The following is a 17,361-nucleotide window of genomic DNA, read 5'->3' as shown; positions in this document are numbered from 1 at the left end:
AGATTCAGTAGGAGGGCAATTATCTAGGACAAACACAAATGGGTTAATGTTTGGCAAGTCAGGTAATCTGGTGCTGCTTCAGATGGATGTTGTCCCTGTACCTCCTGAGGTATGCTTTCAAATGCCTGCATTTTAGTACTCAACTTTGCTTGTCTTCTGATTTCAGATGTGTAGCGTTCTTCTTTATTCATTTACTTCCTTATAGTTCAGATTTTTTCATGTGTCCTTAATGTAGGTCTTTCTTCCCTTACTTGTGTCAGAGTACTGTCTACTCATGCATGAGTTTGAGCAGGTAAATAATTTTAAAGTTTTTACTGTATAGCAATTACAGTTTGTCAAAACTTTTCATCTGCTTGCAGTGACCTATGTGCATTCTTCTTGAGTTCTAGGTTGTTTTTGTTTCATGGTTGGGTCCTGAGAACTTGCAATGTCAATCAAGATTTCCGAAGTGAGGACTTTTCATTAGCTGTAAGGAGAGCTGGCCATGAAATTTTAGACTAAGCTATCTGATTGACGATTGAAACTTTTTTAATGGTTTTGGTGTCATACTGGACCTTAAGGAGAGATAAAACTCAGGAGATCTGTAATGCACTGTTACTTGTGTTATTTAATGCTTTTTTATTTGAAATGTCATTTAAAAGATAAAGCTGCTTTGCAGACCAAAGATCAAAGGTTACAAGTCTTTTGTTTGGCACTGTCAACATCTTTGCTGTATCTCAGTATATAAACTGTCTGCTTTCAGTGTTATGAATTCTATACAGGTAGCAAAGCAAACATAATCTGATCAAGTGAAACAGAAAGGTCATGGTATGGATTCATTTCTCTTTAAAACAAAACCACACGGTGCAGAGAACAGAGGTAAAGTGATAAATGATTGTAAGTGGTAAACGGGGAAGCAGAAGTCAGTGGGGTGGTAATTAAGATACTTGATAAATTTGAGAAAAAAGCTCAGGGAGCTAGATCTAAAGCTAATATTTATTTTAAATTCAGAGGCTTCAGGGGAAAAAAGTGTCTCTCTTTATCATTGATATGGCTGAAAGAGATACAGATAAATCTTCTTTAATGATCCAAGCTCCCTGTTAAGGAAGTCTTGAGCCAGTAGCAGTAGGAGACTTAAAGAATTGGGAACTATCTCCATTAGCTTGCCCAAGAAAGTGCAGTTATAATCCATGCAGCACAGGTAACATCTTACCAAGCTCTGTGTGAGTAAAGATCTACTGCTGTTGAAAGTGTTAATTTCAAGCCTCATCCATGTACAAGATTGGGATGGACAAGAAGCAGAGACCTTACAATCTATGCATCTAACCCTGAGGTTCTCTCTTGGCCCCCAGATCACCTTCACAGTGCAATGGCTTGAACTGCTTGACCGAAGGGATCATGACCACACTAGTTGTCTTTTGGGTTGGTTGCTTATGGTGGGGATGTTAAAAAAATCAATTTCATCATATTAATTTATTTGGATAATATCCAAATTACTGTGGCACTGTGAATAATAGTTCAAGAATACTGCATCAATGTTGAAGCCATTCTGAAAACATTTACCAGCTAAATTCTCCTGCAACTGGAAGTTGGAGTGTAGAGAGGACTCTGTCCTCAGGATTCTTCTCCATTGTCTTCTGTTTATTTTAAAATAATTTTAAAAATTCAGCATCTGTTAAACTGAAAGCTTTAGTCTCCTGTAACTTCTAACCTATTGGTATGTGTGCCACTACTATTAATTAGTATTACTTGTTTTCAGAATAAGCTTTTTCCTTAAAAGTTATTTTGTGTCTGAATATGAACTTTGAAATGTGAGTAAGGTTCATATTGCTGAAGTAGAACAGCTTGCTTTTTTGGCTGTACAGGACGCAGTCATGCAATGCACTCTCAGAAATCCTAAGTCTAGAAAAAGTAGCACTCTACATCAGTGCCTCTGTGGTTGTTACTGTGGGGAAAAATGTTAATTCACTGCTTCTCTGTCTCTTCTTGGGATTGATACAGGGGAAGTGACATATTGCTGCTGACCCCTTGTGCTCACAGATTATTGTATGCCCCAGGAGGATAGCGCTCTCTTGCATTTGTCTGCACAGTTCATTTTGAAGGCATAATGCAGCTTGAATCACCGAGCAAAAGCTCTTGATCTGTTAATGACTGTATCACATTTGTTGAATGGGAGATAGATGTGTATGTTCCCATACAATGGCGGTCAGTATAATTAGGAGTGCAGGTATTGAAAGAAGTCTGGCAGTGTGAGTCAGGATTGTGCCTTGTCTAAAAAGTGGGCACCTCCTGCACAGCTTAGACTTCTCAATCCCTTGTGGTTAGAGATGACTTAGGGTCTTGGCAATGATATTACCTAGAGGACAGCGAGGAATCACTTCTCAATATAAATGAAGGAGGTTGAAATACAGAGTTTGTTCTCATTGTCGTTTCCCAAATAGGATGAAAGTGGTTACCCATTTGTATCACTCTGATCAAACAAAGTGCCTCTAAACAACAGGCAAACTGGCATATGCTAGTTAACAGTGTGTGTGTGGGGGAAGAACATCTCTGTTTCAAATCTGGTTGTACTATACATGCCTGGGTCATAAAATAACTTGATCGGGTTCACTGAAATTTACGTTATCACACTGAGTGCTAGTTTCTCTATTATTGTGTTTAGCAATCCATTGGCAGAATTTAAGCCAATCAACTTTTGAAATGTTTGGGGGAAGTAATATTTTAGCAATTCAGTGCTACTGTGTGTTAAGTTAATTAAACACTAATAATTAAAAACAGGTAAACCATCATAAAAGCGTATTCTTTGTAAGGTCAGCAGTTCCACACATTTTCTATAATACGTGATAATAAGTGCAGTTTTCTGAGTGTCAATGTTAATATGGTTCAAGAATTGCAGCTTCAAACTGGTTGAGGTACAGCCAATATTATTTTTTTGTCCATAGTGACAAAATTAACTGGTTTAAATGCATTACTATCTTGCATCTAAATATTTCATGTTCATCATGGACTGGAATTTAGAATTCTTATGGTGAATCATTACTTTGCTTTTTTATTAGTACAGAAGGAAAAAAGTAAATAATGAGTGTGACTTGTAAGCAATTTCACAGGTTTTCTGCTGATCTAGTATAGGAAAAATTGTTAAATTTCTCATCACCTTGTGAAACAGGTCATCTAGTTAGACATGCTCATTTCACTACTTCAACTGAGAAATCTGTTTTTAATTTGTGAGCTGTTGGCCCCAAGGAGGAGAAGAAAACATCAAGACTTCTCTGCAAAGACCGTCTGTGTTTTGAATGATGTCTGAGTGAATTCTGAATTATTTAAATTTTGTTCCTTGATGATAATACAGCATATATTTTCCTCTCTTAGATCATGCATGCAATGAAAGAACTTTCTCAATTTTATGGTATGCAAAAATGTGAGAGACTGCTGGGATACAATTTAAGATACGGCTTTTGCCCCCCAAAAATTACATTGTTAATGAATGCTATCCTGTTTCTTAATGAATGCTATCCTGTAGAATTACGAGAATGTATTTCTTTTAGAAATGTTCCTGAGTTATTGCTTGTGTGGTGGAGGTATTTCAATTATGCTATGATTTTGGCTTCTACTGGCATTCTGCAAAGTTACTTGTTACTTCTGTCAACTTCTATTTCTAATGCTGCTGCTCCCATAAACAAATTGACTTGGATGAAATCATGAACCTCTGTATGGTTTGTGTGATTTGCATGTTTCAAAAGTACCTGTTGTTCTGGCTTGTGTTTTGGAGCTGTGTAGTTATCTCTCTAAAAGTCAATATGGTTGCTACTATTTGAATTCCATCCTAGAAATTATCCTAAAACTGAATTTTTCCAATTTAGACTAGAATCAGAGTTAATTTGTTTGTTTGTTTATTTATTTACAATCTTCTTTCCCATGTGCAATCAGATGGTTGGAAAACATCTGCTGCTCCTACTCAGGTTTTTGATCTCATCAGTTTGCTAACTAATCTTTTAGTTCAACAAATTCATCTTGTTTGTTCTTGTTTGTAGTCATTTTTTCATGTAAAAGTCATTTAAAATTTATTTTCATACTGGTTCTCCATCTTTTTCAAAAGATCAATCTTCAGTGCCAACAGTAATGTAAAAAAAAATACATTTGTTATCCATTTTGGGACTGCTGTGTATGTTCTACAAATGTACAAATACTCTTCATCTTAAGAACTTTAAAGTTATGAAGTCAAGCAGTGTGTAATGAGAAGAAATAACTTAAGTCTGGCTGGTCCTTGTAGCGATTAATCTACTCTTTGTACATGCATTACCTTAATTCTGTGTGAGATAGTATTTTTATTGCAATACAGCTACTGCTTTGACTTTGCTCACAGTGTTTAGCTTGCAGCAAATAGTTTTCTGCAAATTTGATTCTGCGTCAGAAAAGATACAGCAAGCGTTTGCACACAGTTGTATTTTATGTGGCCAGCTTGACAGTTCTCAGGACTTCTGATACCTTTCTATTCCTTTCAATATCAGAGCATTCTCTTTCTGTCATTCATTCATTCATTGTAAATCACCTCACCTGAGAAATAACAAATATATAAAAGGTTCTGTAGACAAGCTTCTGAGGATCTTCGTAGTATAGTGTTGTCTTGTGAACTGGATGATTTGGGAGGGTGGGGAACACGGGGATGGAACAAAAACTCTTGTTGTGTAATGCATGCCCAAAAAAGGTATCGAACTGAGGCAATACATTGATTCACGTTTCTTAAAATTCTGATTTTTTGATTTGGTAGTATTTCTATCTTTGTACGCACAGGTGTATATCTGTGTGCAGTATGTGCAAAGAAAGGAGAAATATTGTAATCCTATTGAAGTAAATAAAAATTGGCTATTCGGTGACGTCAGGATTTTACCAGCTTTATAGTGTGTCCACAGCCTCCCCATCTTTTCATGTAATACCACTAACTCCAGATTTAAAGCACTATTCATATGAGGAAGTTTCTTGGAGGAAGGAAGGCGGTGACATTTGTTTTGTCAAAATGGACTTTATTGCTTGTGTCATAATTGCCTCATGAGTCTACTGCCTCTGACATCTGTTAAATAAAGTGAAATCTAGAAAGGTTCTCCTTCATTGCCTTATGCCTACTATGTGCATAGGTAAACTGTAACAGTGATGCTGACTGATGTGCTAGGTGTACTCCTTCTGTCTCACTCACCAGAAGGTGGTGGGTGAGAGCCTGTGTGCCGCTGTGTAGCTTGCACATGCGGTTGGCTGACTGAGATGGATGAGTTCCCCTGCAAGCTATATCTCCAAAGATGCACCTGAGGCAGAGAGGGTAGTGGCATGGAGGGTGAACAGTAGAAACAAGATACGGGGATTTCTGAAGCTACTGAGACCAGTGTCCTGGGAGAGGGAGTGATGAATAGTAGGAAAACTGTTCCTGAAACTATTTTGTTCTTAGATGTGAGTTTTGTTTACAAGTGCCTCCACGTGGTTAGTCCCTTTGGAACCTCTTTTATATTTTTGATTTCATGTCTGCGCTTTGTTTGATGTGTGTTATACCCCATTCCTGTTGTTCTGAATTTCAAAAAATATCTCCTCAGCTTCCATAAGTTGCTGTGTTCTTTAAAAGTGTAAATTTTCAACACAGTAGGTGATTTGGTAATGTACTGGTGACACATGATTTGTAAATAATTGGGGGGGGCGAGGGACGACAGCTTTTCAACTTTTATTATGCCTAGAAATTGCTGTCAATCCATCAAATCTTGGGAATGAAATCTTACCTGTTATAATTTTCTTTCCATTTTTGTAAGATCTTTTCCCACAGATTATGAACATGTTTACAAACACTAACCTATTTAGATGTCTATATAGATAGTTGACAATTTTCCCTAAACCCCTATCTGCAATCCTAAAATTATGTGCAGTAAGACAAAGATTTAAGGAAGACAAACTTTTTAGGAAAAAGCTAATTGAAAACGGGGAAAGATGTCATTAAAATGGTAAATTGTCCAGTACAAGTACCACATATGCAAGCAGGGAACATAGTATAAGGAGCTCTAGCTGATACCAAGGTTTCTAAAGCTTATAAAATATATTCATGTTATTTCAGCTGGGAAGTTCTGAGATTCCTTCTGTCTAATTTGAGAATGTGGATCGAAGACTATCGCTTTGATGGCTTCCGATTTGATGGTGTTACATCTATGTTGTATCACCATCATGGGATTGGTAAGTAATTGAATCAACTCTAATTTGAGCAGTCTTGTTGCAGCTCTGTTGCTGTGGAAATAGTGCTGTAAAAGTTCACTGAATGCTCAAAAAATTCCAGATTTCCTAATATCTTCTTGTGCTGCTGTATGTGCATGATCTGAAATTATGAATGAATTTGGTGCTTATAAAATTGCATATTGCAAAATCTGTGTTTTTTTAAAAAAGCAACTGTGGCCTTTAAAACTTCCTGTATTGTTAGGCACAGGATTCAGTGGAGATTACAACGAATATTTTGGCCTACATGTGGATGAAGATGCTTTGTGTTATCTAATGCTGGCCAACCACATGATTAATTTCTTGCATCCAGAATGCATAACCATAGCAGAGGTAAGATCAGAATTTGCCATCCTCAGTGACATTAATATTGATTAGTTTGCTTTGGGATGTGAATTTCCTGTTAATTATCAAGTCACACTTCAGGTACTCAAGGAGTGACAGGAGCTGAGAAATATTAATTAGTGGACAGACTTTGCCTTGTGGGGAAAAACAACCGGAATATGCACTTTGGGAATTTTCTCTGCATTAATGGGTCATTAATTAATGTGGGGATTTCTTTTTTTTTTTCCTTCATCTCCTTGAACTTGTAATAAGATTTGTTTTTATTAGTTTATTGCTTTTGCATGATTGCCATTTGTCACTAGTGATTCATGGTACTAAAGATTAACAGCCCTAGTGTGGTTTTGCGTATTTTGGATTATATTGGCATAATTGACAATTCCTTTTCAAAATAAATGCGGTAAATTTATGAATGTTGAATGTGTATGCTAATTTAAATTTAGTGTTACGTTTCGCTAGTTTTCTGAGGGAGTAAATAGACTATATTACTTGACTTGATTGAGATAAATTAAACTTTTTTGACTGAAAAACTTGATTGTTGGCAATAGAATTTTTAATAGTACAAAACACCAGAGCATTAAAGTTCTATGAATGGGTACATTTTTCAGTGATTATTTTCACTTCATCTAAAAAGAAAATAACGTAAACCTTGAGGATTTTTCTGTTGTGATGTTTAAATAATTCTTTTTGTTTGAAAGAAAAAGTTGCATCTATCTGATATCATTAGGGACTATACAGATTTCTAATAAAACTTTTTGTATTGCTTAAGAGTTCCCTATTTATCTTCAGAAAACAAAATACTGCTTAACTTCATTCCTTACTTATGGTAGAGTTTTATATTATAGACAACCACAGCTAAAACCTTAATGACAAGCTATCAGAAACAGCATCTGGTGAGCAACTACTAGTAAACTTGAGACGGTTTCATTGAGCTGTAGGCTTATTTGAAGTGAAATTTGTTCATTTTCTAGATAGTCTTAGATTATAAGCATTTCTACCAATGAAATTGTGATTTCAGTCTGCTTATATTACCTGGCCTAAGAGTTCTTTTTTAATAAGATGTGTCTTCAGTTTCTCTTGCTTGAGTTGAAAAGTGCTTCTGTTTCAATATATCATTCTTCTGCCTGGGGGGAGTCACTACACGAAATAGAGTTGATCAGTGTGCTGCATGGTTACAGGAGAATTTCAGAAGGAGAAACTATTGACATAATTGAGAATTACAAAAGGCAATGAAGAATGTCTGCCTGCCTGTAATGATGATGGAATGAGTGCCACATGAGAAAAATTCTTTTGTCTAGCCATAACTAATTATAATATATTCCTTAATTATTTAACTGATAGTTTTTACAGCTTTTTAATATTCTGTATATTCACTGTCTTAGTAGTTTCTATTTTTTTAGTTATTACTGACTATGCTTATTTTTCATTTTGGCCTTCTAAATAAAGCTCTGATTTAAGTTTTGTATAATGAGAAGAAAAAATGTTAAGTAAAATTACATCATGCCTGAAGTATTATAAAAACAAACAGGCAAAAAAACCTTACTGCTGTGATTTTTTTCTTTTTTTTTTAATATGCAGCTCATTTCAAACTACGGTTTGAACAAATACTTAGGCATTAGCTGTTTACATTTGGTGGAAAGTATACGCAACAAACTAACACTGAATATTTTTTTTCAGTGTTCAGGTAAAATCTGTAGATATTTTTTTTCAGTGTTCAGGTAAAATCTGTAGATATAGATAGTTATAAATAGTATTGAATTTGGAATTTTACTTCCTAAAAATCTGACTTTCAAAATTGTGACTAAAGTAGATGTGAGCTACTTAAATCTCAGACTCAGACCTTGTCCAGGTAGGCATCATAGCATCACAGAGAAAGGCTTTTGTTTCAGATCATCTTGTGCTGCATAACTTGGAGAGCTTTAGTCTGTTTTTATCCTTTCTGACTGATTTAGGAGAGCTATTGAACTTCCTTTTATAATATCTAAAATTTGGAAAGAATTTCCACTTCATTATTTGGTATTTATAGCATGTGGAATGTGGATGCAGTTTTCTGTGTGATCTAATGACTGCTGAGTAAAGGGGGATAATCCCCTCCTGGCTTTGCTGTTCACACAGCCCAGGATGCTGCTGGCCATCTCTCCTGCCCGGGCAGGCTGCTGGCTCTTGCTCAGCTTGCTGCTGGCCCAGGGTCTTCCCAGCAGAGGTGTTCCCCACCTGGCAGTCCCCAGCCTGTATGGGTGCAGAGCTTAGTCCATCCCAGGAACGGGATTTAACAATTGCCCTTGCTGAACTTCCTGAGCTTGCTGTTGATCAATTCCTCCAGCCAGTCCTGGTCCCTCTGGATAGCAGCCCTGCCTTCCGCCCCCCAGGATGCCACCTATGAGCTTCATCATGATGTGGTCTGTTTCCTCACTGATGTCAGTATGGGGGGGCGGGGTGGGGGGCTGTGTGTGTGCATGTATGCGTATATTTGTATAACTTCATGCGCAAGTATCTTTTTCACTAGTCTAATACAGCAATTGGAGTGAGAACTGGATTGAATACAGAAAATCAGAATAAGCTTCCTAATTAAGCCCTGGTGCTAGTCAGAATTTAATTCCATAAAGTCTTTTGTGTAAACACAAGAGGTATGTGTTAATCCACAGCCATTGTGGTGGAATGGTTTCTCACTGACATAAGTTAATAAAATTGAGTATTGATAGATATTTTGCAATTATTGGGGATTTGCATTTTCTATACAGATAGGCTAACTTTAGAAAAAGCATGCTGTGTGACATAATTGCCTAATAAAATGGTGAAATAAATATTTTAGAACTTCGAAGTATGAATTTAAGAATGATCAGCCTCCATCAATAAGAAACTGGAAAATTATGCAGTAAGAGAATGTCACTTTCCAGGGCTAGATGGATCAATAGTTTTGGTTCTGTGCATTTAGGAAAATGGTAGAGATTGTGTTTTTCTTCTTTACTGTACTTTATATTGAGCCTTTTATTTTTATGCCATTCTTTATGCAAAATATCAATAAACAAAATGAAGGTTTAATTTGACTTTCGTTGACTACTTTCTACTTTCTATTGATTACTTGGAGCTCAAGAGAGCTAATTATTTCCAGTTCTGCATCTACTGAGGTCTCTTCCCCCTCAAATATCTACTCTATTAAAATATTTTGTAGTAGAGTATTTGATGAGAAAACTCATAATGGTTTTCCCTGCAACTTTTGCATTCAAACAGCAAATCTGGGTGTAGTAATCACTCACGGGTTTTTTTATTTTGTTTTTTTTTTTCTCCCTTACCCAGGTCAATCTGTGAAGCTGTTTAGAGTTTACAGAGTGTTTGTATAGAAGTATTACTGTATGGTAGAAAATCTGAACTAATAATTGCAATGCTATGTAAATTATGTTGTGGGTTTTTATTTAAGGATGTTTCTGGAATGCCAGCTCTTTGCCGTCCTGTTGCGGAGGGAGGAGTGGGTTTTGATTATCGACTAGCCATGGCTATTCCAGATAAGTGGATACAGGTGAGAACATTTTTAAAAATACATTCCGCTCTTCAAAGCAGGATGTTTCTCTATCTGTGCATACACAAAACCACTTCTGAATCCTACTGACAAATTTTCCTCTCTTCTGTTAACGTCCTATTAAAATAAATTCTGACAGGCTTGAGCACAGGTATTAGTGACTGAAATGAAAGCTGTCAGATACCATGTAGGTTTCAAAGATGAGTAAGTTCAGGGGCTATTCTTTGCATTCTAGCTGATATTTGTTTTCTTCATACAATACACATAGACTAATTTTCTTTGAAATAACCTGTATCTTGCAACAGCTGTAGAATGTGTAGTCTGTATTGAATGTGAACAGGTAGATAATAAGTTAACCATATGCATTTAAATATTTTAAAAAAACCACACCCAGAAAACATGCAATGAAGCCTCCTGAAATTGGGCATTGAACATAGGTAGAGCTGAAAGTTTAACCAAAGTAAACATAAGTGAATTATACAAACACCAGCAATCAGTACAGTGGGGTTGCAAAAAGAATAATTAAAAATCTGTAAATGCTTTTCAAGAACAATAATATACTAATAAACACTGACTACGATAAGGGTTTAAATCACCTTTTGCTTAATACAGAGAATCACAAGAAAAGGAATAAAACACTAAATGATCTCAAAAGGTTTCTACTGATATTTTAAGAGAATGTTTTTCAGTTAGATAGAAGATTGCATCCAAATCCCTCAGGCTATCATGATGATCTGAAAACAATAGAAGTTTTATATGAGCATTAATGCTTCAATAAATGTAGTCACTAGCTTAAAATAAAAAGCAAATTAACTTATCTTCAGCATCTTTCACTTTTGTAACTAGGAGGTGGAGGGCCAATTGAAAAACAGTTTTCAAACCTCTTTTTCTTCAGAAGACAAACTTACCAGCTTTTCCAACAGGGACAGCATCATTAAATTTTGGAGTGTGTAATTTAAATCCTGGAATGTAGTGAGGGCTCATATTTTTGTAGTAACAAGAAACACCTTGTTGTGATGGCTTTTTTCCTTACACCTGCAACTTCTTTACCGCGCTTCAGGACAGGCAAAGATGAGCAGTTTCCTCTGTAGACAAACAGACTGTAGAATTTTACAAGGGCAAAAGCTGGATAATCTAATTCAGCAATCTCTGATATGGTCTGCTTATTTTAATTTGCGATAGTCTGAGAAGAAACGTACCTATCCTGCAATAAGTTCCTTTCTTTAACTGGAGAAAAATCTTCCAGCCTAAGCATGTACTTAACATGGGAGAGCAGTTGGATGCTTGGCATGCTGACAGGATGTTGGGCGCAAATTCAGCTAAGGTAGTCTAGGCTGTTTCCCAGCAGACTCCGGTTACTTAGGAATGTGTTGATTGTACAAGAACATAGGGTGATGCAGGCAGGAAGCTTCTAGCTAAGGAGACTGCAAATATAAGCAACCACAACAGAAGACCTTGAGTTAGAGAAAGAGGTGATGCACATAGTTTGTTACCACATTTCTTGAGGCAAAAATAAAGCTGAAACAAATGGAAGGGAGAAGTTTAGAAATGGAGTCTATCAGTTGTTATCAAACTGTCATAGACTGCTTGCTGTCATTTCTCCAGCTTTTACATATGTACCTGTGAATAGCAAGTTTTCTAGGCAACTTCCTAAGTTTTAAACCTGAAGCATCTCCAGTGTTCCATGAACTAATTCTGAGGGATCTGTAAAAGTAAGGTAAGCTGTTTGTCACAACAGTGGTTGTACTAGCTCAGATTAAAGATAGATGTAGTACATAATATGATGCTGAATGTGTTCGGAGCTAGAATTTGTGGAGTAAAAAAAAAGGCTGTTTAGGAGTACATGGACAGTTACAATCAGAACGTTAAATTTTACAGCATCATATCAACCATCTTGGTGTTATTGCCTTTTTATCACTTTTATTTTTATGTCTATATATTTACGTATATGTATTTAAGTTGTTGTGATTAATGGAGGTCTATAAAGTACTATAAAAAAAAGAAAGAACTAACATTGAAATTGGACTAGATTTAGAAGAGAGAGAAAATAGCGTCATATGAGGCAGAAAATTCTGATTGATGTGATTTAATTTAAATTGCTAAAAATCAGGAGCTAGCATGGCAAAAAATTTAAAGCTTCTTTTGTATTACAAAGCTTTGGCATTGAAACTGTGGTTTGGAACTGACTGGGAGTTCACAGATCAGGGAAATGTGCAAGTCCCTGCACTAAGCACCTTCTTGTGTTACTGTGTACTTCATGGCAATAGCATAGTGCTGTCTTGTAGTGATCCATTCTCCACTACACAGCCCAGTGCTTAAGCTGTAGTTGGAAGCTGCCATATGCCAGGGTTGGTTGAAATACAGGACTTCTTTCGATATTGTGTGTAGGTAGGTGTGTGTCTACATACTACTTCCCAATTTTTGGTGCAGTGCTTTCTTGCAGCGCCTATCAATCACATTGCCTGCTGTATCAGAGGATTCACATGATTAGATGGCAAGTCCTGTTGTCCATGCTTATATGTGGAAGTACAGGAGAAACAAAGTGTTCTAGTTATTGTATTTATGTAGTGGAATTCAAAAGAAAAAAAACTCTTTGGATTATCAGAGACGGCTCATCGCTTCAAAATTTGGGAATAGGAGGAGTTAAAGTAATACAGTTCACAATCCATTGGAAATTTCTGTACCAAGATAATGAAGAAAGGTGGTAATGTGTTAAAACAGCAATAACTTTTCAATGATCTTTCCTTTATTTCTGCAGATAATTAAGGAGCTGAAAGATGAAGACTGGAATATGGGCAATATTGTGCATACATTAACAAACAGACGGTATGAAGAAAAATACATTGCATATGCAGAGAGTCATGACCAGGTATTTTATCTGTTAGTTTGTTTACATATAAGCAAGTAAAAGATGAAGTTTAGAGCTTTGGTGGGGTTTGTTTTTTAAAAATGAGGAAAGAGTTGGAAGGATAGGCAACAATTTCAGAAATGGGTAGATCTGAACTACTTCTTGGTTTTTTTGGTTGAGTTTTCTTGTGGGTTTTTTGTTTTGTTTTGATCCTTCTTCTTAATAAAGAAATCCTGCTTGAAGTGGGTGGGTGTTGTTATTTTTCAGTTTCGTTTTTGTTTTGAATAAATGTTTTGCCTGCCTGTCCTAGGACATAGGAAAGCATATAATCCATACTTTTGAAAATCTGGTTTCCATAAAGTAAGCTGGAGCACTGTTTATGATAAGCATAAACAATATCACAATTTAGCAAATTTGTTCACTGAGTCAGTGTTTGCAACTGTTGTATTCCCTTTAAGAAAATGTTTCCTCTCTGAAGGGATTGCAGACATTCTCTTTTGAAATCTAAATGAAATATTCTTTAACAGTTTAGTTCAAAACACAGCAATTGTAATGGTTCTGAATAAGGAAAAATGAAAAAGTAATGATGAGTTTGGGTAACACTCATCTCCCACAATCTTTCTGAAGAATCAGAAAACACATTGGTTGAGAATTTTAAAATTAGGAACTTTAAAAAAAAAATCCATTTTCTAATAAAAGGCTTAACCTACCTTCAACTTTTTCCTCTGCATGATAGAGGTTGATACTCTATTTCCTATACCTTCTCTAATAAAAGTCAACAGAAGTGTCCATAACAAGGCCTATAGTTTATTTTGAAAAAGAGACTTCTGAGTTATCAGCTTCATTTTGTGTATCTATTTACATTATTATGTCTGAGAGTGTTGCATAGTGTTCACTTAAGGCATGAGAGAAGAGTCCCAATCCTGGTAAAAAACTTCAGGTATTACTTGGAAATGCGTATTATTCTGTGATTATTTGCTTTTATAAAAGCTTATTCTTCATCCTGAAGCATGACATACAACATTACTGTTGCTGTCCTTTTATTTCATGCTGGATTTTATCAATTGAATTGTTTTCCATATCACTATGTATTTTTTGTTTAGAATCTCATACGTGGGAAGAAGATCTATCTATTTTGAATTTAAAAACCATAAATGATTGCAGACATACACCAGGACGATTAGGTGAAAAGCAGGACAGAGAAACAAAATGGGAGTGTAGATAAAATTCAGTCTGAAGATGCTTGAGGTGATGCACATGAGGGGCTGAAACAATTCTAGTTTCTTATATGTTACAATGAGCTACGTGCTGACTATTACCAGTCAGATTACAGGGCCTCGTGGTTCTAAGTGTGTGAATATAGCAACTCAATGCTGATAGCTGTCAAAAAAGCAGATACTGTACTGGAATTACTATGAATGGAATGGAGAGCAAAGAGCAAAATCAGTATGCCACTGTAGTCTTTCATGGTTTGTGTGCATCTTGAATGTTGGAGGCAGATTTGGTTCTGTATCCCAAAGGATATACAGCATAACTGGAAAAAATGCTGTGAAAGAGTTAGTAAGAATAATAGCAGGTGTGGATTGGTTTTCATAAGAAGAAAACTAAATAGACTAAGACTCTTCAGGGTAGAAAAGAGATTGCTGAAGGGAGAGGATAACAGTTTATAAAATCATGGCTGGCATAGAAAACATGAATAGGGAACATGTACCTTCTCTTCTAATGGAAAGATTAAGGGATATTAAATGACGCTAAGAAATGCCACATTCTGAGTCCAGTGAAGAGTTGTTTCTTGCAGTCTTCAATCTTCCCATTGTTGCATAGGAAATTTTTTTTTCAAAAGATTGTTTTTTACTTGAGGGAGTCATCTATATATGCTGTTATATTGTTAGTTGGAAAACTAAAGGATGATGGTGCTTTTCAGCTAGACCTGTTTACAACTCATTTGTTTCTCTGGAATCTAGTGTGTTTTCATACTAGACTATAAAATGAGATTTGGGCTAGTTGAACAAAAATTAGTTATTTACGTACAAATGCTCCAAAAATTTTTCAACGTTCTGCATGCTAATATATTAAAATAATCCTTGTTACATAGCATTTGTGTGGCCTTCCTCAAGAAACAGTAAGCACTAGCAAGTTAGTAATTCAGTCTCTGTTTTTAGACAGAATTACTAGTTTGTTTTTCTTTTGTGTGAAATCACAGAAAACCAATCACATTCTTGATTGCATATAAATGAATGTTTCATATTCACTCTGCATCTCTAAATCAAGAGTGTTGTTAATAGCCCTTTATTTGTACATCCTAGGAACTTGAGATGTTTGCTTTCTTATTTTTATCACATCCACGTGATTACACATAACACAATACAAAGCTGCAGTAATTAGCAGCTAGGGTCACTGACCTGATGATGATCATCAGCAGTGGCAGGATGTTTTCTTTGTGAACAGGGGCTAGATCATGCACACCAAGCCATGTCCTTGACTCCTTGCCAGTCTTCTGAGTCCTCCCCTTACGATATAGAGCACCTGTTTTAAAAAAGTATGTTAGAAACACTTCTAGTACGCCCAAGGGTTTTCTTCACTTTTTTTTTTTAACTTATAGGCGCTTGTTGGTGATAAGACATTGGCATTTCGACTGATGGATGCAGAGATGTATACAAACATGAGTGTGCTCTCGCCTCTTACTCCAGTTATTGATCGTGGAATACAGCTTCATAAAATGATTCGTCTCATTACTCATGCACTTGGAGGAGAGAGCTATCTGAACTTCATGGGTAAGTAATCTTAGGAACACGTTTTTCATTTTCTCATCTACAGAATGCTTGACAGGGAAATAAAATGATCTGACATCATTTTACATCCACAATATTTATCATATTGCTGAAGTTTGGAGCGTAAATGCTTTTATAAAGACTTAGTACAAAAGGTAATATGCATTTTTTTCTGTCTATAAGATGTATTATAAGACAAAATAAAATCAATGTAGTTCCTAATTTTAAAAGTTATTTCTGTTACAAATGTGGTAAGCTTCTAGTTTAGGTTACTCTGATTTACAACTCAGACTAGTGTATCAATTCTTGTTCTGCAAATTTTTCAGGTGGTGAGCCTTGCTTTACACAGCTGGGTTGTCTTTTGTCTCTATTCTTCTACTATCCTAAACTTTTTAGGGTAACAGTGAATTTACTAAAGATAGCTCTGTGCTTATTTCAGTTGTTAACTGTCAGGAAGTAATCTGGAATCAGTTGATTTCTATTTCATTGCTTCTTACTGAAGAGCAGGGGTTTAATGAGGTAGGCAAGGACAAATCGTAGAGATTGGAGGCACACCCTGCTATTGAAGCAGGGAAATAGTAAGAGTTAGCAATACTTTCTTTTTGTTCATAAGCTGTGAAATACAACTGTTGCATTGCTTCTTAAGCACTATTGCTACAAGAACATCCAACAGTTGATCTCATTTAATCAGCAAGTTGCAGTTCCATGTAGTCATCTTAAAAGTAGAATGTTGTTGTTAGTTTTATACAAAATGCTGGAGCTATTTATGCTTGATGCTCTTTACCATATTCATGTTCCTTAATTTCTTTGCAAAATAATCCTTACTTTATAGTAAAAAATAACAATTCTGTAATGTGGTGTGACAAGTTTGGTATAGCAGTTGTGATGGTCTCATGCGGATAGTCTCATGGGGAATAAAAGGCTGAAAGCATGCTGTAAATGACCATCTCTGTTTTCTGACAATGAAACACTTGAAAATTAAAGAAGTTTTAGCTTAATATTGCCTTCAACTTTTGTTGTTACATGTTTTGTATTATCAAGTTAAAGGGGATTGTAGGATGTATATTGCCCTTCTTCCATGATAGTATATTTCAAAACATATTTTTCTAATTAAAAAACTGGAGAACATTAATAAGGTAGTGGTGGCATTTGATTTAAGCATGTCTGTGCTGATACATGTTCTCTTCCTTGGTATTAGAAGAACACTCAAAAAATACCATGTTTGTGCATTTTTCTTGAAAAGAATTAAAGCAACTTCAGTACAGAACAAATCAATTCAGTGTATGGTATACTAGTAAAACCATTGTTTCCAAGAAAATGCAGAAATTTTTCCCAAGAGTAAAGAAGAGTAGATGAAATAAATACTTATGAAGTGCGTAATCAAGCACCAAAATGCACAAGGTATGATGTGTGTGCTTCTGTTCAAACTAGTGATACTGCAATAGTTAAGGAAGCAGGTGTTTAAAAAATGTGCCAGCTAAACTGCAGATGTCTCTGCCCTGGATTGACTGGGTAAGGTTAGAAAAATGATGAGTAATTCAATGTGGCATGTTAAATCCAGTGTGTCAATGCAGGTTGATTGAGCAATTAATATTGTGTATCCTTGAGTACTGCAGATGTTTTGGTAACTACATTATAGTTTACTATATATAAAAGGTGAAAAG

The 17,361-nt window shown here is 35.7% G+C and overlaps 1 protein-coding gene across 1 annotated transcript in view; it reads left to right on the top strand.

Annotated features, from left to right (window-relative positions):
* Positions 1 to 17,361, top strand: part of GBE1 (1,4-alpha-glucan branching enzyme 1) — a 169,176-nt gene that overhangs the window by 92,574 nt on the left and 59,241 nt on the right. Inside the window, exons 8-12 of the mRNA XM_059826351.1 lie at positions 6,068 to 6,183; positions 6,425 to 6,552; positions 9,980 to 10,078; positions 12,837 to 12,947; positions 15,529 to 15,700. Of these exons, the coding sequence (XP_059682334.1) occupies positions 6,068 to 6,183; positions 6,425 to 6,552; positions 9,980 to 10,078; positions 12,837 to 12,947; positions 15,529 to 15,700 (626 nt within the window). The remainder of the gene's footprint in view (positions 1 to 6,067; positions 6,184 to 6,424; positions 6,553 to 9,979; positions 10,079 to 12,836; positions 12,948 to 15,528; positions 15,701 to 17,361) is intronic.

Source organism: Gavia stellata, chromosome 1, assembly GCF_030936135.1.
Source record: "Gavia stellata isolate bGavSte3 chromosome 1, bGavSte3.hap2, whole genome shotgun sequence".
NCBI classification, from domain to species: Eukaryota; Metazoa; Chordata; class Aves; order Gaviiformes; family Gaviidae; genus Gavia; species Gavia stellata.
This window is presented reverse-complemented; position numbering and strand designations above follow the sequence as displayed.